A 22784-nucleotide genomic window follows, 5' to 3' on the forward strand; every position below is an offset into this window, starting at 1 on the left:
AGTAAAGACAAGCAGCGGCACGCACACAGGAAGACCACACAGAATAACATCTGTACAGTGTGGAACAAGAACTAGCCGCTCCAGCACTTTAGACATAGGGCGAGTAACCCTAACAAATTTAAATTCTAAATTTAAAATTTAGAGAAAATTTTAAAGGGTTTTAAAATCATAACTAAAGATTTTATAGTGCTACTACAGGAAAATTTGACGTGTGCAATATAATCTACATACCAGACACATATCAACGAGGTAGATGCTGATAATACGACAAAAATAACAATGTGTTTTTTAAATGTTAAATTTTAGACTGGGTTTCAGTGTGGCAGCAACGTTAAGAGTATACACCTGATGATGGCCGATAGAGGCCGAAACATGTAGTGTAGAAAAGAACAAGATCAAAGACATATAACATATATTGTTTGCACTTGGGATGGAGTGTGTATCATTTATCATCATCATTGTTGTCATTGTCATTCTCCTCCTCCTCCTCATCATCATCATCAGACCTCCAGAGACCTGTTATGAATATTACAAACCTGAATCCTTCCACTGTTTGAGAAGTCTTAACAAACTTCGTTTTCCTTTTGGTTGACATTTTAAGATTTTACTGAAAACCTGCCAGAGCTCATCCTATCAATGTTTTTCCCCTCAGTTTATTCTGTACTGTTCTGTAAATTGTTTTTTGTGGAATTTGTGGTTCTCTCATACATTCATAAATTTACTTAGACATCTCCTAATAGAAAGACATGCAAGCAGATCAACCATATTGTCACATGTTTGAATGACAACAGACAGGGTCTGGTTTGGCAATCAGATTTATTGAACACTTAAACAACTTGTGACTTACACTTTACAAATCACTATCACACACAGACTAGTGTTTTCAGTCACTGTCTTCACTGCACTGCTTGGTAATGGCATCCATTGGTGGTCAATCCCCTTCCTCTAGCTTCCCAAACTGTCCCTGGTTTCAGCTACCAGCAACTCTCAACTGACTGCCTGCAGACCCTCTCTCAACTCACTGCTATTGGCAGAAAACACCACTTCCAACAGATCCTCCATTGTGGCATGGGCACATTGCTTAGTGATGGCTCTGGTACTGTTGCATGCTTATGAAGCTGTTGTCTAGCTATAGGTGTGTTTTCAAAGTCATTCCCTAGCAATGGCTGTCTCTGCTGGCTTCACAGCACTTGCTTTGAGCAAATATGCCACAGATATGACAGAATTCAAGTGTACTTGATGTCTGATCTTCCAGGGGAGCATACTGTGATGCTGTTCATTATCTGATGGTGGCAAAAGTTAGGGAGAGACTACAAGTAAGTAAATGACCAATGAAAAAATTTGGAGATGAGGCAGAGGGTAAAATCAATATCAGGTGAAAATTTCAAATAGGTTCACAACTTGGAAAACTTAGATGACTAAGCTTGGGAAAGTATTAGAGAGAATACAAAAATTTCAGCCAAAGAGAATCTAGGTTATTAAAACTGAAGAAGTATAAGCCATGGTTTTTATTTGAATTGTCTGGTGTCTTTATAGTTACAAATGACCAGAGCAGCTGAAGTAACTACAAGACAATCAATCAGTCACAAATTAGCTACTCCTATCCTGTATCTTCCACATATGAATGCTGCTGAAGGTGTCTTTACCGATTCATTCTTTGCCATTTACATCCTTCACTGTCATTGGCAACAAATCACCCCAGTTACTTGATCGTGCACACCAATATGGAATTCTGAGGAAAGAAAGACAACTTACACATTTGGAATTAAGATTTTTAAATATACAATCAAATCCCTGTTCAATGAATCTCTGGGAAAATTGGGTTTTCTTAGAATTAACTTGAGGTTTTCACTAAATTGGAATTATGCAAAATCATATTAAAAACTGTTTGTCGTCTCATAAGACTTACTGCATACAATTATGACAAAACATTCTCTTTGCTAAGCAGTTAAATTAGCTTTGCATATGCAAATAAATACAATTCATAATCAATAATATCAAATTAATTTATAAAATAATTAATGAGGTATGAAAAAACCTCAGCTGAGATTATAAAAGGTTATCAACTCCATCCAGTAGGTGTCTCGTCGTCCACCCCCCAGGACCTGATGACAGAAATGAATCCAGTTTCCAAAATGTTGTGTTTTCTGGTTTCTACAATACTGGATGATGGACAAAGTCCAAAAACCAAGTAATTCTGATAGACTGAGTATTTAAGAACAGGGTGCTGAGGAGAATATTTGGACAGAAGAGGAATGAAGTGATGGGAGGTTGGAGAAAACAGCATATTGACCAGTTTCATAACTTGTACGCTTCACATTAGTATAATTAGAATGACGAGATGGGCGGGGCATGTAGCACAAATAGGGGAGAAGAGGAATGCATACAGGATATTGGTGGGAAAGCTAGAAGGAAAGAGATTAATAGGAAGACCAAGATGTAGGTGGGTGGATAATATTAAAATGGATCTTAGATAGGATGGGGTGGTTTGGACTGGATTCATCTGGCTCAAGATGGGGAGCAGTGGAGGGCTCTTGAGAACATGGTAATGAACCTTTGGGTTCCACAAAATATTGGGAAATTCTTGATAACCTGCGTGATTGGAGGCTTCTAATGAAGGGCTCAGCTCCATGAAGTCAGTCAGTTGGTAAATGGCAGGCATGTGTGTCAACTTTATTAGTTTTAGTCAAGAAAAAAATACCTCAGCTGAATATTGACTGTTGAGTCTCAAACTTCAGTTGGCTGCTGCTTTCTATAGATCACAAACTACCTGATCCATCACAACTGTAATGACTGGCAACGCTAGCACGAATCAACTTGTTAAGAAAATCTCTCTCTCTGCCTATGGTAAAAAAAGACATGACCCTAGAATTAATTTTTAAACAAGATTTTTTTTAATATTTTTCATTAAAAAGGTCCTGATATCAAAAGGGTTAAAAAAGCTAATGTTATAAACTGTGATTACAGTGAAGTAACTTAAACAGTAGAGAATATTTTTCATTTCATTTTAAATTAAAATCCTCATTCTCACATATACCTAATAAACACCAATAACTTTCTATTCTGAAATTATTTCACCTGCTGCAAGTTGCACTTGGTACTACATAACCAGTCCTGTTCAAACAACCCAAGTGACCAGATAACATTTTTTTTATTGCTAATGGGGTTGGACTTGTACTGCGGCCACTTCTAGCCTATTGTACCAGCCCCAGATGATATGATTGTGGAGCAATTGGTGGAATGAAGATGCCACGGTGGGAAGCCAGTGACTAACCGCTTGAGCTATGGTGCTGCCCTACCAGGTAACACTTAGAAAGATAATGAAACTTACTTCCCATGTTTGGACGCAGTGAAGATGATCTCTTGCAGTTTCCCTCCAGCAACACACATCCTGCAGATGGTGTGCTTCTTACGAACAAGTGGTTTCCTTACAATTCTTGGCCACTGAACATCACTGTCTGGTCTGGGGCCTTCACACAGAGACATTACAGGAATTACTGAAATCTGTGTTATCACTAAGCACTTAAAAAATTGTGCCCTTGTTTTATATAAACCAATGTTCACTTCTACATGGTTATGTGACAGCTTATTTAGTAAAGCAACTGGCTGCATACTTTAACCATAAGAGGTAATTAGCTCTCAGTCTTCCACAAACAGTTTGGCTGATCTAACAGGCGGGACATACACTCCTTGCATTAGCTTTAAGTGATGTGTGAGGGCTCATGTTGTAGTCAACAGCCTACATACTTTGCAATTTCACTTCAAAATTTATCTAGAAAATCACTGAACAGCTAGTGTAATGCAAGTTTTGCATTATGTGCCCGCTGATCATAATCCTGAGTCCCAACTGTTGTATTAAACATCCAATCAGTCACATTACTTCTTCTGTTGCACTGTCTTGTGAGAGGTACTCATTTAAACTGGTTTTCACATGATACCCATGTGGAAAATAAGGACAAGATTCTGGTATAAATTTATGACAAGGTTTCAAGTTTCAGCTTGTTCCTTTTCTGAAAAATAACTTCAATGTGTGAATGTGTACTTTATATGGATATGCAAGGGAATGTGTGCATAACAAAAAGGCCCATTTATACACTCACAACTCAGGACTACATGCAATACAGCGCTGTTGCTGATCTACACACTTTCCAGTTCACCGTTACACACGCACTAGGGTTCTCAGTCTTCATTAGTCATATCCTGGCAATGAATTTATAACACTCTCATTGTCAGTTCAAATCACACATGAAGTCTTCTTTTCATAGCCTAACTCATTTCTTGCCATTATTCTGTAGCTATCAATTCCAAAGACCCAACTCAATTCAATTCCTCTGCTCCCAAGTCCATATCTCAGCAGGCTGGTGCCTCAAAGAGCTCAACCCTTCACTTACAACTCGACTACTGTTCTGTTCTGTTGAACAATACTTTATAACCATTTTACAAGGACCACACAGAAAACAGCCTCTCTATTGTTGCAGGCTTGTTTACGATTTCTTGCCTAGCCATGGACATCCTCTTGTGGAATGTGTATGCTTGCACAAGAATGTCTTTACCAAGTCGTTGCATAGCAATTGGTCTATACATCACAATACATTAAATAACTTGGATGCATTGCTGAATAAACAAATGGGTCTATAATTACAAACTGTAGTGCAACTGCCTTTTTATAAAATCTGGGAAAAAGATAGTCTGTTTCTATAAGGAGAGTAATGTTTCACAGGTAAGGTAATTTTATTATGGTGCAACTTGAATTATAATGGCTGGATAACAAAGATAAAGTTTTAAAATGGCTTTTTAATAAAAATTATATTTGGACATTATTTTAGAATTATTAGAGGCATCAGATGGTCACACAATTTAATAAATTGATCCTTATTCTCATTTATACTATTATACCAGTGTCTTTCTTCACACTGAAATAGCTTTACCTTTTTTTAAAACCACATATGAATATCTTTCCTTCTTTGCATCACATCTTCCTTGAAAAGGTAATGGTATATATGACACTTCAAAATTACAAGGCGTTTTATCATGTGTAAGCCTAGGACAAGGTAGGTCATGTGGACACTGAAACATACAACAACACTGTAAACTTTAAAAAGAACCACAACATGAGAACATGTTAGTAGAATATCTCACCTGTTAACATCAGTACTTCATTCATATCCTTTATTTTCCATATATCCATACAGGTAACAAACCTAGGATGTGAAAATGGGTCCTTTGAAAAGAGATATGTATATCAAGATACATATACAAAATTATACAAGTCACATAATCAGATGTCACATGTTCAGTTGATCAAGAAATTCCTTGTTATGGCAGAAATCTGAAGTTAATCACTAAGGACAGTGTAGAAATGCCTCTTTTACAAAATATATTGATGAAATTCTGACTGTGCTATGCAATGATAATGAAGAAATGGTCATGATTTCCCTTGGGAAAAATATCTCCTATCTATACTGTGGTCTTGAAAGTGGCTTTTTTCCACAAGACTTTCCAAACAATATTATATACACATTTGCCAACAAATATATGCTATGGGTCTGGTTCATCTCAACCTCCTTGATTTAATTATGACTGACAATCTTGAGCGGAAAAACTTTGTATTTCATTTGGGAAACATAGTGAAGAAAATAAATATATATGTCACAGTTATAAAAGCAGGCCTATATACATACAGCAGATGTACCCAATTGCCACGAGTCACTTTCACCAGAACCCAAGTCATGAATTTTGTCAGTGATGCCAGGTCACATTAGTCATGGTGGTAGCCAATGCTTTCTTGAATATATCATGTGGGGGAGTTCTGGCACACATTACATATCATTCACAACTAAAAACAACCACCAAATTGATCTGGACATCAGTTATGCCAACAAATTAATCTGTAAAGTACTTGATACAAAATTCCTTGGAATACATGTAGACAGTACACTGTCTTGGAAAATACATATTGAACAAATTATACCTAAATTAAATGCAGCTTGCTATGCGATGAGATCAATTAAGCCTTTTATGTCACAGGAAACATTGAAGATGGTTTACCATGCCTACTTTCATTCTATTATGAACTATGGATTAATATTTTGGGGGAACTCTTCACATAGTGTAATAATTTTTAAAATACAAAAGAATATAATAAGAATCATTACAGGATGTAGAAGTAGAGATTCATGTAGAGAATTATTTAAGAAATTAAAAATTCTACCGCTTCAATCGCAATACATATTATCGCTTCTCCTATTTGTTGTTTACAACAAAGATAAATTCAAATTAAATTCTGATGTCTATAACATGAATACTAGACAAAAATATAACTTCCACCTACCCTCATCAACTTTATCAGTATATCAAAAAGGAGTCTACTTTACTGGCATAAAAGTGTTCAACAATCTGCCACAAAGTATTAAAAACTTGGGCAATGATACTAAAAAGTTTAAATCAGAGTTAAAGAATTATCTACATGCTCATTCCTTCTACTCTTTAGATGAATACTTCAATGTAAATAGAGAATGATGTAAAATTAAGTTATATTAATTTTTAAGCTAAAATTGCCTGTACTTATGTATGTAACCTTTTGACATGTTCTCTATCCAAAGGTACTAACCTGCTTAGGATTTATAGAATGTAAATAAATTCAATTCAATTCAATTTAAAATTTCAGCAATGCCCTTTTGAAATTTTTGCACGATATGTTACAGATAACAGGAAATTTGGATAGTGTAACTATGGTTAACAAGCACTCCTCTGCAGTTTGTGTTTCTATTCATTGTTGTCCAAATGCACATGCTAACAGTTTATGAAAATGGCAGGTCATGAGAAACACAGTGCAGATATAATAGGTCACTTCATGTGTAGCAGGAAGCCATTTAAATGTCCAAACAAGGAGTTACCCTTAGGGTCACTTCTGTCAAACCCAATCCCAACAATGGTAACAGAAGCTCTGCCCCATGGATGGTTCCATTCTTTCATCTTGCAGGTAGACAGAATGCACCACAATTGAAGGCATTTGCTGCAAAAGTACCAGTTGTTATTTGACTGACAATGTGATACTCACCGGTGAGAACACATGAGCTACAGTCGCTGTGTGGCTATCGTTTCTTCTCTCAAGTTCCAGTATGAAGTCCCTTGCTTCATTTGTTACCTCAGAAATATAAAATAATACAATAACAATAATAATAAAATAACTACAGAGTACATCCATCTCTATTCCTGTATACAGTACCACAATACCACAAAACCAAGGTTAACAAAGTGGCTTTCTGGGGCAGCACATTTTATGAGTCATTTTTTTGACATTCGTTAAACAAAAATAAAATTCTGCTGAATTTTGTTCATACCATACCCCTTAACTGGCAATCAATAAACATAATGTAAACAAAACTGTGCACTCCAAGCACCGGCACCATTGTCTAATTCTGAAATCTAAAACCGGCAGTGACATTGCAATTACTGTGACCACATATACTCTGCAATTATTACTGTCCCTCTGATTCCTCTTCTTGAACTAAGAATTACAATACCAATGACAGTTTTCTTCACAATGCTCAGAAATTTCACATCATTAATTGTGATGAATTTTGAGAAAGATGAGCTACTTTTAACTTTTAATTTATTATCATCTTAAGTGGCATTTAGACCCTTGCCAGCCATTACTACAATACTACATTTGTGTGTCCACACTTGTCAGCCCATATAAAAGTACTTGCTGAAATTTTCACCTGCCATATTATGCACATTATCGATTACCTTTTATAGCTCTCATATCAATTTCAGGCAGAGTCATGAAAAGTCAAATCTACACATCATGCGGTACCTCAATAATTTTCCACATGATTCCTGGATTTAAATAGCACATCTCCATCTTACAGAAGGGACAGGGTCTTGAAAATTTGTCCATGTCATGTAATTCTATAATATTAACTCTATTTTTCCACTGACTGATGCTCTAAGTGGAGATGCATTCCCAAAGAAATATTTTTAATAAAAATACACGTTTTACACATCAGAAATAACATGAGGTACACAAAAATAAACTTAAAAAAATGCCTTCATTTGAAGGCATCTCAAATAAAAGGAGCAAACTGCACACTAAAATAATATGAGGACAGCAATCAAGCTACCAGCCATCCTCCTAAATTTCTGATGTATATAGGCTAGTCTATGGCCTGCCACATATCCTGTTATGATGCTCATATGTGATCAAAATTTAATGAATAATAAATTATTAAAAGAAAATCAGTTTCAGTTGACTTTGTTATATTGCATTTTGTGTTCACAAAAATTTTAGTATTTATCCAATTACTGTCATGTTCTATAATTTTCATCAGGACAAGGTTGTAGTTGTCAGCCGGAAGTTTAAGTCAGTTACCATATACAGAGTGTCCCAGGAGGATTGTGCCAAACTTCGGGAGGGTGTTCCTTATGTTAAAGTATGCCGATATAACCCAAAACACCTATGTCCAAAGTTGAACGGTTATGGAGATAATGGCCCGAGAAAAGTGTGGTCTTCTGGCGAGTCTACGCACTGTACCTGTCAGCTGGCATGGCTTATCTACGTTTGTCCTTGAGTGTGGTGATTCACACTAGCCGTAAGCTCCGTTCAGTATACGTCGTGGACACGTTTTGAATGGGTGATAGGTTAATTGTGCAGAGTTGCTGAAATGCCTTTGGTGTTTTCAAACGTGGAATATTGTGATATGCATTTTGTGTGTGGATTTTGCGGTGGCAATGCATGTGCTGCTGTTGAAGAATACCAAAGGCGTTTTCCCGATCGAAGGATTACATGTCGAAGTGTATTTACACGAATTCACCAGACATTGCGTGATACTGGTTCTCTTCCGAGTGTTTCTGTGCACTCTGAAAGGGAGGATGTATGAATGATAAACACACAAGAGAACATTCTTGAGATGGTTAAGAGAAGTCCACATCTGTCCACTCGTAGAATGGCCTCTCGCATCGGCGTATCACGTATGCAGGTGTGGCGAACTTTACATGATGAAGAGTTGTATCCTTACCATGATCAAAGGGTACAACATCTGGAACCAGGCGACCATGCTCAGCCTATGGATTTGTCCCACTGGATAAAAGCTCATCCCGAACTGTTAAGCATCATTTTATTCAGTGATGAGGCGTCTTTTACCTGGGACGGTGTAAATAATTTACGAAATGTGCATACGTGGTCCCATAATAATCCACATGAGATAATGGAAACGAAATTCCGAAAGAGATTTTCCGTGAATGTACGTTTAATACAGTTATGTAGTCTGTTTATACCACTATGCGCACACAGCCATGTTACGTCAGCGCTTGCCAGTCATGTGTCATGTATAGTGTGCTTGGAAACCTAAGAACAATTATGACATGACGAGGGAGTATTTTGTACTTCAATTTTATGGCTTCATGTCACTCACAAGTTAGTTTGATGTTACATACATTATTAACATTACAGAANTATCTTATGCTGACAGTAATGTACCTACATTAGTGAACAATCTAAAAACTTCATACCAAGCAACTGATGTGGACAAGGTGTTGACTGAATTGATCGGGTAGCATCAGAGCAAACCGTTTCAACCTAATCACACCACTGTCAAACTAACTTGTTCCAAAATGAATTAGGCCTTTCAACTCCCTGCAACTATCCCTTTTGGTGGTTCAAGATTGGATGAAATATGTTTCACTGTAGGAAAAACAAATTTCTCCCTATACTCACCTTGAATCCAGCATTTGTGCCTTGTTCCACTATTACCAAATATCTGTTTGTCTTGTTCCACAAATTGAGGATCGTTTCTAAGCGAGTTCTTGCAGAAGGAAGTTCCAGAAGTGTGTAGGCAGTAATAACAATATCATACTTCAGCTGTAAAACTATCAAATGTTACCTATCTGCATATAAGTGTTACTCTGAATTTACTGAAAAAGTATAATAATAATAAGAGACACTTCATGTATTTATGCACTGAACAGAAACTAAATGTATAATATCTACATAAAAAAGCACCACTCTACACAGTAAGGTACAAAGGTAAAGTTGTCCCTGTGCTTAATTAAGCGCCACTCCATGAAGACATATGAGGGAAGAGGTACATCATCATTCTTTACCTTGGCACTAGATGGTGGTGAGTGATCAGCTTTATGCCCTGGCCACTATACCCCTAGAGAAAGAGCCCCAGGTACCCACTGAATAGGAGGCTCAGTGGGACCCAGAGCCTGTCTAGAAGCGGTGGAGGAAAAAAGATCTCTTGCCCCCACTGGGAATTGAATCCTGGCCATATAGCCTGTAGCCTGTCACTACAGCAATTAAGCTATTCTGGCTCCCCAGCCTACACAGTTACATAACAAAACTTCTTTAACCTTCATCATCGAAATGCATAATGAATTGGAAAGGATGTGGAAGCAACCATGGCCTAAGTGAAGGACTATCCTAACGTCTCAGTCTACAGAATTGAAAAAATATGGAAGAAAGTGATTGTGACCTAATTGTAGATAGTATCTTGGAATATGCCTGGAGGGATTTAGGAAAACCACAAAGAACCTTCATTGAGGACAGTCAGTCTAACACCTCCCAGACTTGTCAGAAGTATTATTGCTTGAGTGAACTTATTCATTGTCCGGCTGAGAATTGAATCAGGCACCTCACATATACAAGTCAGAAGCATTATTGCTCGAGTCAAATTACTTATCTGGCCATAATTTGAAGCGAGCACCTGTAGAATACAAATCAGAAGCATTACAGCTTGAGCCAACTTGCTCATTCAGAAAAGTTGCAAAGTTTCTCTTTATGCTTCCTTAATATTATGGTTTGTTCAACCATGCTGGGTATTAATATTATCTCTGAATTCTGCTTTCAAAATTTTCAATTAACATTCCTGTCTTAAAGTAAAACATAAAGTTTCAAAACTACATAAAACAGAAAGTAAAGTAACTTTCACACATATCTTAAATTTAGTTTCTGGAAAGCCAACAAAATGATTAACAAGTACAGGATGTACCCACATTATGGAAGAACTACATAAAACAGAAGGTAAAGTAACTTTCACACATATCTAAAATTTAGTTTCTGGAAAGCCAACAAAATGATTAACAAGTACAGGATGTACCCACATTACGGAAGAAATGTATTCTTAAAAATCTGTCCACACTGTAAACTTTCATAATGCAAACTGTATTTTTCTACTGATTTCTATGTTAACGCTGAGAAGTGTTCCAATAATCTTCTCCATCCACAACTGCAATAGAAGTTCTTTACTAATCTGGTAGGTACTGAGTAAAACATCTTGGATGGTGCACAATTATTAAACAGTGACACAGATCATTACATTGTGGGAGCATCCCCACAGCGTCTGGCAGACAACCATCACCCCTTTCAGAACAGTGCCAAACAGGCAGCTGTGACCAAAGAGCCACGGAATTTATAAACTCTCCAACTACTACAACTTAAATACCAGCTACATATATTTATAAACTTCACCGTGGACCCGCCTTTCCGTGCACTGCCCAATGGATGCCCACCGTGACAACTGCAACTTTAGCTCCGCCTCCTGGCCGGCAGTATTTAAGACCGGGAGCCAACGGTGCAATCAGTTCAACTCGAAACGGTAACACAGTCAGAGGCATCAACTCCACTTCTGTGACCGGGTAACTGGCATAGTCGCCGCAAACCTTCAGCGAACGCATCTTCCGCAACCGGCCAAGCCAGTCAATCCTACCGGCACGTGCAGCACTGCATCACCGCCCAGACAGGCCAGCTAGATGGCCATAAGACTGCCCACTACAGAGGAGTGAAATTGCGGTGGAACGAACTGCCCTTAGAGGGCCAGCCAATGCTTGAATATTATACGTATATTCTGTGTCTGTATATTGACTTTAAACGATTCAATATATATAATCATACAGTTTCGTGTGGTTTGTCTATTGGAGTATTGATAACAATCCCACAACATTATTATGAGAAAGTCACTACATTCTAATTTCAACATATAATGGGAACTGCCATACTGGAAGTATTACTGAACACACAGGACTTCCATAAGGCTGCCTGCTCAAGGTATGATGCACCCTAAAAGATGTTTCAAAGTATAATACATTGCACAATGTAAAATAAGATGGGACAGCAACTACGCTTGCAGCTGTCCCCCCTACATTGCTGAGAGATGTGTACAGGTCAGCCAATGGCCAGCTACATATTCTGCTGTCATCAACACATGCATATATGGAATCTGAATTTGTTAACAAATAATTATTCCTTAAGAAAAATATTTCTGGCTTAAGTTTCTGTCGTTTTGAATTCTGTGTTTAAAAAGAAATTGTAGTGTTTATCCCAAAGTTTCACACAGGCAAGTTTATGGTTTTCATCATAAATTTTATGCTCATGTTTTATAATTTCCATTATCGCAAAAATTCTGTAACTGAACATCTGAAATCAGAGGCACAACTTACTACAGGATGGCACATGAATAGTTAACATATTTGAATATCTGACAATAAAACTATTTATTGTTCATATGATATAGAGTTTCTGGAGCTTGGTGTTTAAAATTTTGAGAGGAGAGCACTTGTTCAATATGACCTCCATCTTGTCTAACAACTTCTTGAAGTTGAACACACATATTTGTGATGATCTGGCAATACATGTAAGGTTCAGTGCACAGATGGATAATCATTGCTTTCATTTCCATAACATTATGATGTTTAATGGAAACATCTCCTCCTTCAGGAACCACCATAAAAGGAAATCATAGCGAAGTATGGGCTAAGTGGCAGCTGAAAATGTCCACAACTGTGATGCTATGGATAACAGCATGACATGATATAAGGGCTAAAAATTATGTTCAGAAAATCCAATATGACATTAGCAGTGTCTCTCTTGGCACCATTCTGCATAAACCATTGAGTGACAACAGGCATCTGCATTGCCATAAGTTGGGGTACAAAGTCAGTCTGGAGCATATGCAAATTTTGGCTCTGTTCAATCGTCAGACAGATATTATTCACCATGCACTTAACTGACTGACATGCAGCAATAAAACTGTAATACGCTTTCTGGTAACCTCTAACAGAATATCCAAGAACTAATCCAGAGTGGTGCAAAACTGGAATAACATGCATGTTGACTGGGTTCTTTTTAATCGATTTTATAAATGTGTCAACCATCAATACTATAATTTTGCCTGTGATTCTGTATGGGTATGAAACTTGGGTCTCTGACATTAAGGGAGGAACAAAGACTGAGGGTGTTTGAGAACAGGGTGTTGAGGAGAATATTTGGACTGAAGAGAGATGAAGTGACAGGAGGTTGGAGAAAACTGCATAATGAGGTGCTTCATAATTTGTATTCTTCTCCAAGTATAATTAGAGTGAGTAGTTACTACAGGATTCTGACGATGGTGTATAACACACTGATATACTGGGTTTTTGGACTTTATCCATCGTCCTGGTTTTTAAGATAACTAATAAAAACACAATAAAAATTAGTTATCTTAAAAACCAGGACAATTGATAAAGTCCAAAAACCCAATATATCAATAATTAGAATGATTAAGTCAAGGAGGATGACGTGGGCAGGGAATGTAGCACGAATGGGGGAGATGAGGAATGCATACAGGATATTGGTGGGAAAGCCAGAAGGAAAGAGGAAGACCAAGGCATAGGTGGGTGGACAATATTAAAATGGATCTTAGAGAGACAGGATGGGATGGTATGGACTGGATTGGTCTGGCTCAGGACAGGGACCAGTGGAGGGCTCTTGTCAACACCGTAATGAACCTTCAGGTTCCATAAATTGCTGGGAAATTCTTGAGTAGCTGCAGAAGTGGCCTCTCCTCAAGAAGGGCTCAGCTCCATGACTAAGTAAGTCTGTGTGCCAAACTGTATGTAATACTTCCAAAGAGAAAAGGGACATGTCATTTTATCTCTTTCTGAAACAGAGATATAGCTGTGATAAGGAAAGATTATGGTGCAACTCCTACTATTCAAACAAACTCCGTGGCCTGTAGTCCACAAGCAAACTATACCGACCAAGCGACTGCAGCTTGTGGGCGAAGTTAGTGCCAACTTTAGCGGATAGAGGGTGTAGCGTGGTCAGTGCAACGGATCCCCATGGCTGTTAATCTTGGTTTTCTAGACCGGATTCTACTACTCAAGGAATGGCAAATGATTTGGCATATGGGGCCACTACAAAGTAGTGCCAGACATCTAGCAAACTTGTATGAATATACAATGCTTCCTAGCTTAAGAGTGACATAAATGACATTCATTCCTATTGTGTGGAGGCTTCTTAGATTTTATAGCTAGAAACAACTGACATTAATACACAGCTGCATTTCCATACAGGTATTTTTCTTTCAGTGACCATACATCTAGGTATACAGAGTGGATATACAATGTATCAGCAAAAATGTGCCTTACAAAAAATACTTAAGGCTGGGTGAACTACTGAATTAAAGTTGTTCCACTCCTGTATTCTGTCAGATTGGATATGAAACTATAATGTTGATAACAGAGACATACCATGTGAGAGGCTGGCAGAAACTGTCGGTAAAACACTGCTTTAATTGGCATCTCTGCTTCTTCATCCCCACCTCTTAGCAAAAAACTCGCCAAGTCATTCATTTCTCCTGAAGAGTCCACATTGAAGTGCTCTTGTATTGTATCTCCCCACACAGATCTAGCTGCCCTAGAAATCAGCATCATTTTGGAACTAAGGGCATATCTTACAGTTACAACAATTATCAGCAAAAATGTAAGTTTCTGATGTGTTTCTGGAAGTCCATATAGCTAGATGCTAGGAAATGAACACCAGAACAGATGGGTTGTGTTCCTTCCTGTTGTGTTACGTTGCATGTCTTGTTTTCAAATACTTGCCGAGTTGGACTGGTTCTTTCTTTTATAATGTATTTATGTCGCTATCTGGTGTTCACTTCTTGCATTGCCTTGAATATCAGGTTACAGGTGTAGATGTATGTGTCATTCATGTGTAATCCATCTTTATATTCATTTTATGTATACGGTATTTTTCTAGTGTGTTTAGATGGGCCAGTGGCCAATCCATTATTTATTCATCCATACCCCTGGAGAAAGTCTCTCCAGCACCCACTGCAGAGAAATTGGTCTTGAAATTATGGACAATAAAAAAAAGTTTCTTGCCCTTGAATCCTGATTCCTTGGTCATTGAGCCTGTATCCTACGCACTATACCAGCTGAGCTATCCTGGATGGTAAGTGAATAATGAATGTTCTGGTCTTATTAGAGGTACTATCCTGACATCTGGATGGATGTAAGGAGAAAAACCACAAACCTGTGTCAGGACAGTGTCCCATCTGAGGTCCAAATCAGGCATCTCCCAAGTACAAGTCAGCAGTATTACCACTTGCTCCAACTTGCATGGTGTGACATTCAGATGCCACTCACATATCAAACCCTAACAACACCAACTGTTTCTACAGTAGCTCACCATGTTGCTGTTCCTACGCCCGATCCAAAGTCAAACATTGAGTGTGGCTGGAAGTCTGGCTCTCGAGTTTTCACTTCCGTTAAAATCTTCAGAAGGACTGCATACTCTGGCGCAAATCTTGACACCATATACAGCAGTGAACTGTGTTCATTATATACAACTGGCTTCCAGGAATACAACATATGTTTAAGGCGTTTTATTACAAGATTTTGGAATCTGGACTTCAGTGCTTCTTTTTGTTCTTCTGACAGTGACAATAAATCAACACCAACTGAAAGAAATCAGAAACAAAACTAGTCACATAATTTCATTCAAATGTAGAGAAGTACAATTACATTCAAACAATTTCTGTTCCTGCATAAACAAAATAAGTAGAATATTCTCGCACAATGAATCTTATAATCCTGCGCAGAAGCTTCTATTGTCAACTCTGTTCCAAAAATTAGGATTAGAAACTATTACACTTGTTTGTTTTGAATGTGACATTTGGTCCCTTATTCAGAAGGAAGACTACAGATTGAGGGCATTTAAGGCCCAAGGGCCAGAGAAAATACTTTGACCTAAGAATGAAGAAGTTCAATTACACCAGGATATTCAGAATTCATATTCTTTACAGATTTTAACACAGTAACCATTACAGTCTCACTGAATTACACGCTCCAAATACCACTGTAACTACAGTATATATAAAGTCTTCTTAATATTCACTAGCCGTTTCCTGGAAATGGATCTTAACATTGTCCTCTGCTTACATCCTAGCCATCTGACAAATATCCTGTCTTCATTTTGTCCTGCTTATAACTCTTCGGCACAGACCACAGTAGAAAACACCTCTATTGCTGTGTGTTGCTTCAATGCTGTGGAGACCTGTTTCTTTGCAAGCGTTACCCAGAAACAGTCTACATGCTGAAATATGTTTGAGAACAGGAAGCTTAAGATAATATCTGGACCTAAGAGGGATGAAGTGAGAAGAGGCCAGAGAAATATACTACTGAGGGGTCTTATATTTTGTATATTACTAGAGTGATCAAACCAATTCCTTTTTTAGTTTGTTATTTAGCAATACTGGCAGTACTGAGACTACACAGCACCAATGGTATGATGATAAATGCATATGAAGCCACTGGTTGAATAAGATTTGGCAGGGAAAACCAAAGTACTCAGAGAAAACCTGCCTCAGTGTCACTTTGTCCATCACAAATCCTCCACGGGATGACCTGCTATCAAACCTGGACTGACACAGTAGGAAGCTGGCAACTAAATAAGTGAGTCATGGCATGGCTGATCAAATCAGGGTGGATTTGATAGATTGGGCATGTGCCATGTACGTAAGAGATGAAAAATGCATACCAATTGTATGTGAGAAAACCTAAATGGAAGAGACCACTCATAACACCTATGTGTAGATGGGAAGATAATTTTAAAATCTATGTCAGAGATAGTCGTTCCATGTGGCTCAGGATAGGGATCAATGGTCATATCTTACAAATCTAAATCTTCAGACTTCACAAAATGCAAACAATTTTTGACTACCTGAACACCTATTACAGTGTGAAGGATGTGAAGACGCTTCCTGGGGCAGACATTGACTCTGACCACAACTTGCTGGTTGCCAAGTTCCGAACCAGGTTGAAGAAAATTATAGGATTTCGAAAGCGCAGACCNTAACCTTGAAGCTGACCACTGAGAGATTAGCACAGATGAAACCATAATACTAAAATCAATCTTATATACAATTATGAAGTTGTGAGTTTCATACTACCAGATCACCTGAATACGTGTTAACTGCTCAAGGATGACCCTGAACTCACATGGTGAGTTACAGTGGAACCTTGCTTAATGAGCATAATTCTTTCCAGAATCTTACTCGTAATACGAAACACTCGTTAAGCGAAACAATTTTTCCCATATAAATTAATGTAAAATACGATAATGCATTCCATGCCGAAAAAAATACTCAAAAAATTTTATGTATAACGTTTATTCAAAGAAAATTATATATACATTGTTAAGGAGCATGAATCATCTTCATCTCTTCTTCTATGCAGAATGAACCAACCTGGAATGCAAATTTGATTTGCAGAAAAGAAAAAAATCGAAATAATTAGTTTATTATTTATGATACATATCTAATTCTTTTTTACTAGAAAGCTGTCTAGAGACATTTGTTTCTGCTGATGCTTCAAAATTTGGTGAAAATGCGATGCAGCATTATCATTAAATAAATTTGTAGCGGGCATAGCCACTGCCTTATTAGGGTGATCCTTCTCAATGTACAATGCAACAGTTTCCCATCCTTGCAGCATTTCTCTTATTGCACCAAACCCCTTCCCACGCCTTTTCGATCATCTTGAGGCAGGCAAAGATTTAGAAGTGATATTTCCAAAACTCTCTGAGAGTGAGATTGGTCCCTTCAGTCACCTCAAAACAACGCTCGAAGAGTGCTTTAGTGTACAGCTTCTTAAAGTTAGAAATAACCTGTTGGTCCATAGGCTGGAGTAACGGAGTGGTGTTGGGAGGCATAAACTGGATCTTGATGAATTTAAATTCTTCAAGGTCATCTTGTAGGTCTAGAGGATGGGCAGTAGCATTGTCCATAACAAGTAAGACATGGAGTGGCAGATTCATCTCAAGCAAATATTTTTTCACAGAAGGACCAACCACTTCATTGATCCAGTCAGCAAAAAGATCACATGTCACCCAAGCCTTGTTGTTGGACCTCCACATCACATTTACCCTGCTCTCCTGGACTTTACACTTCTTGAAGGCTCATGGAGTTTCTGAATGGTAAACAAGCAGCAGTTTAATTTTCAAACTGCCGCTTGCATTGGCACAAAATAGCAGCGTGAGATGGTCTTTCACTGGCTTATGGCCGGGCAATGCATTATCCTCTGCTGCTATATAGGTTCACTTCGGCATCTTTTTCCAGAAGAGACCCGTCTTGCCACAATTAAAAACCTGTTGCGGCAGGTAACCCTCAGAACCTATGAGCTTCTTGAAGTCAACGATGAAGTTCTCTGCTACGTTTGTGTCGGAGCTTGCTGCTTCACCATGCCTTACAATGCTGTGGATGCCGGTTCTTCTCTTAAACTTCTCAAACCACCCATGGCTTCCTTTAAATGCTTCTTCTTCAGCCGTTGATGATCTGGCATCTTCTTAACAAGGTCGGCGAAAATCACTTTTGCCTTCTCACAAATGATGTTCTCGTTAATAGTGTCGCCTTGCAATTGCTTTTCGTTTATCCATATGAGGAGCAACCTTTCAACATCATCAAGAATACGTAACTGTTGCATAGATATTCTTGTCACTCCCTTTGAAGCATCTATCTCCTTAATCTGGTCCTTGTTCTTGAGGATAGTGCAAATCGCTGATGTAGACCAATTGTATGTGCATGCTGGATCAGCCACGCTCACACCTTGTTCTCGCTTTTCAATGATTTTACGTTTCATTTCTATGGTTATTTTTATTCTCTTATGGCTGTCTTTTTGTGGCTTTGTCTTCGGGGACAATTTTGCAAGGGTTATTAAACTTTGCACAAAAAAATCACAAATAATATGTCTGAATACAAGTTTGGAAAAATGTGTGATCACAAGCGACACTAGGATGCTAGCAGAACGAGTGTTAAACACAGGCTGATGTAGCTAGCGCACAGTCTAGGACTTCCTCTCTTGCCACGCGTTATGCGAAACATCGCTCATTAAGTGAGTCATTTTTTTACAATTTGTTTTATTCGTTATGCGAATTATTCATTATGAGAGGTGCTCATTAAGCGAGGATCCACTGTACTTAGCTTTGATACTCAAAATGTTCTGTTCTTACGTTTAGCTTCAATCTGTTGCTGTATTTCAATTCCCTTGGACGTGACTTGATCTTTCTCAACAGGTGGGTGCCTGCCTTTCAAATATCTTTCCAGTTTTTCTCCTTCCATTCGAAGAGCACTCACAGGTTTGTCTAACAATACAAAACAAAATCATAAACAACATGCAATATTTTAAAGAATATATGTGTATACATGTATACACACACACACAGTGGATTCTGGTTAACAGTCACCAGCTAACTGGGGCAAATCCTGGAGAACAAAGGCAAATCGAAAATATATCCACAATTTGTTTCACATATTTTGGACACCACACCATTTAATTTGGCCAGTAGCTGCCACATGGTGCATCTGTGGTTACTTGGTCATCAATGGCACTGACTCAGTATAAATGAACATCTAGCTACAGATGCTCTCAGTCTTGCAGTGGCTGAGTTTATGAGTCTACTGTGGCATGTGCAGCGATTTTTTCATTTAAAATTTCAGATCCCCACAGAAATACCTAGGAGATATGTAACACTCACTGACAAAAATGCCGTACTTGAAAAAATTAGAAACCAACCACCTAACACCAGTGATTGCCAACTGGCAAAGATAACTGGAGTGCTGAAATCTACAACTGCACACATTATGCAGCAGCAAGAGAAACTGAGAGATGGGCCATTACATCATGGACAATGGGGAAGTTCCCAAAAATGGAAGCATGAAGGTGAGGATACAGATGTTAAAGAGGCCCTGAATCAGTGATTCTCTATTGTAACTGGACGGGGTGTACATGTCAGTGGTCCAATGTTGAAAAACAAAGTCAGAGGAATCAGCTGGGTCATAATTTGTAACCAACAGATGGTTGGTTGTCTGAAATAAAATGCAGGTTTGGGATAAAATTCAAGAAGGTACACAGCAATAAGGGCAATGCTGAGGCTGGAAGTGCTGAATAACGGAAATCCAACAGAGCTGCCGAACTCGCTTCAGAAATTTTGTGCAGATCACCTACAATAACAATGAAACAGGTTTATCATGCCACACCAGAAAATTCCCTAAGCTACAAACATGCAACTCTATCTGGTTCAAAGAATGGAATGGTTTGTGTAACTGTATTATGCTGTTCAGATGTTACGAACTGGAGCTGTTGGTTATTGGGAACAGGGCTAACCATTGATGCTTTATGGGGGTTTGTATTGGTAGTTTACCTGCTCTGTATTGTGCTAACATCTGAAATTTTTAAGAAATGACTAATGGGTAGGGACATATGCGGCCTCCATAGTCTAGGGGTAACGTTCCCACCTCATGACTCATGGTACGCGGGTTCAAACCCGGCGGAGGTCGTGGAATTTTTAAGGGCAGAAAAATTCAGGCAACAAGTCCTAATTTTGCCAACAGGCAAAATTAGGAAAGTTTTCCGCCCAAGTAGTTTCCAATGCCTCTGGTAGATGGGGGAAGTATCAAGGTACTGAGGGCCGACCTCGTTGGCTGAACGGGGCTGATAGCACACACCAGTACCGGTAGGGTATGGTGACTGGTAGAATATCAAAGGGGGACGTACAATAGACCATTAGTCGTGGTGCATGAGGAAACCCACCCCCTCCAATAACAATAATAATAATAATAATAATAATAATAATAACTTAACACACTTAATAANTTACTGTGTTTTCCCAAGAAATTTCCTGTAATTTATTTTTGACTTATAAAGTGTTTGTCTAATGTTTGTATAATGTTACATGTAATTACTTTCATCTACACTGTGCTAAGTCTGTAATTGGCCTTGCGGCTGTTGACTTGGCACATAAATAATAAAGAATTGAACTGAATTATTATTATTATTTGGAGGGGGTGGGTTTCCCCATGCACTGCAAGCATTTGTTGATCTATTGTGCGTCCCCCTTTAATTGTTCTAACTATTCGCCATGCCCTTCCAGTACTGGTGCTCGCTATCAGCCCCGTTCTGCCAGCGAGGTCGGCCTCTCTGGTAGTTGTCCCTGATACTTCCCCATCTACCAGAGGAATTGGAAACTACTTGGGCGGGAAACTTGCCTAATTTTGCTCAGAGGTCTTCTAGAGACATGAGGATCTTTTACGTAAATCTACAACACGGGACACACGGCTTAAAGTCCCTCCCAGAGGACTTGTTCCCTCCGCCGGGTTTGAACCCGCGTATCTTGAGTCATAAAGTGGGAACGTTACCCCTAGACTACGGAGGCTGCAAGTATTAGGTTAGGTTTGGTTATGTTATTAAAATTCATATAAGAAAAAACTGCAACACTTAATCCCTTCCACCTCAGTCCCCTTGCTGTCAGCTTGGTGTCAGCTTGGTCCAGTCATCACAGCCATGTGTAGACACAGGACAGAACTGTGGTTTCTCCACAAAACAAAAGTGTGCCAGGTAAGGCAGAGAAACCATTGTGATAAGGAAGGGATTACTAGTAGGCCAAGGGAGTGAGAATCTGAAGCTGATGTTTCAGTTTTCTCAGTGGATCTACCAACAGGGAACACAATCTTGATATCTTTGTTCTCTAGTCTTAAATCACTTAATGATTTTCACACTCTTCATATACCAGGAACCAAATGTGAGATGATGTGTTCACATCTATGATTAAAGTAAAATTATGAAGCATGATAAATAAGTCTAGCTGTTTCTGGATTCTGAATAAACTGATAGCACATTACATCCAGGATGACTAGTTGGGAAATAATAACCTCATACTACAGATTTAGTACTGGGTGATAGCACCATGTGGATTTGGTCTGCATTGCTGGTTTGAAGATCCTTATTTTGTCCAACTTGAAAGCCATCACCCCAAAAGAGAATTCACATTAGCACTGAAGTGTTATGAATACTTGAAATCACCAATATTCTTGTACTTACCCTTAATAATAACTTTCATAGTGCTAACCACCGCTGCTGGAACTTCTACTGTTCTCGCTTTCATAACACCTGGATGTTTTCTTGGTTTCATTTCATCAGCTTTAATAAGAGCTATCAGTTGATCTTCCATTTCAACAGAAGGCTTGACTTGTGTTCCATACTGTGTGAATAAAAAATTATGTGTTTTAAGACCCACTAATTCCATCTTTGTTTTAAGTTCTCACTTTATAGTACACAAGTACTCCTATGTAGTTAGCTTTTGTTTGGATACGTTATTTCCATTTTGATAAACCTGTACCGCAATTTGCACTTCACAAGCTCATCAGTTAAGAGCAATATTACTGTATTTCTAGGCTAATACAATCCAAGCCTAAACTGTAGTACAAATTGACTTCTGCCCACATAAGCTAAATTGTAATTTCATTTTGAACATGACCCAACAGTTTGTTAAATCTTACCTTCCTACTATTTTTTAACAGTGAAAACGCTAATAAGCTAAAACTAATTTTCATTTTTATGACCAGCTTCACGTATGTAATTCAGTAATTTGTAAGTCCAAACACACACTCCAATTCCGACTGCAGAAGATCCTCAAGATCCTCAAGATTGAGACATTTCTGGTCTTTCTGGTGTTGCCTACACTG

General features: G+C 38.3%; 1 protein-coding gene across 1 annotated transcript; it reads right to left on the minus strand.

Annotated features, from left to right (window-relative positions):
• Nucleotides 1–1493: 1493 nt before the first annotated feature.
• Nucleotides 1494–22784, minus strand: LOC111867082 (methyltransferase-like protein 17, mitochondrial). The gene is made up of 10 exons (XM_023856573.2): nucleotides 22599–22784; nucleotides 22141–22300; nucleotides 19274–19405; nucleotides 15455–15725; nucleotides 14512–14677; nucleotides 9719–9862; nucleotides 7061–7147; nucleotides 4929–5067; nucleotides 3332–3470; nucleotides 1494–1732 (listed from the first exon to the last, which is right to left on the minus strand). Exons 1-10 carry the CDS (start codon nucleotides 22650–22652, stop codon nucleotides 1651–1653), a joined length of 1374 nt encoding a protein of 457 aa, XP_023712341.1. The 5' UTR covers nucleotides 22653–22784; the 3' UTR covers nucleotides 1494–1650.

The sequence above is a fragment of the Cryptotermes secundus genome, unplaced genomic scaffold, assembly GCF_002891405.2.
Source record: "Cryptotermes secundus unplaced genomic scaffold, Csec_1.0 scaffold205, whole genome shotgun sequence".
NCBI classification, from domain to species: domain Eukaryota; kingdom Metazoa; phylum Arthropoda; class Insecta; order Blattodea; family Kalotermitidae; genus Cryptotermes; species Cryptotermes secundus.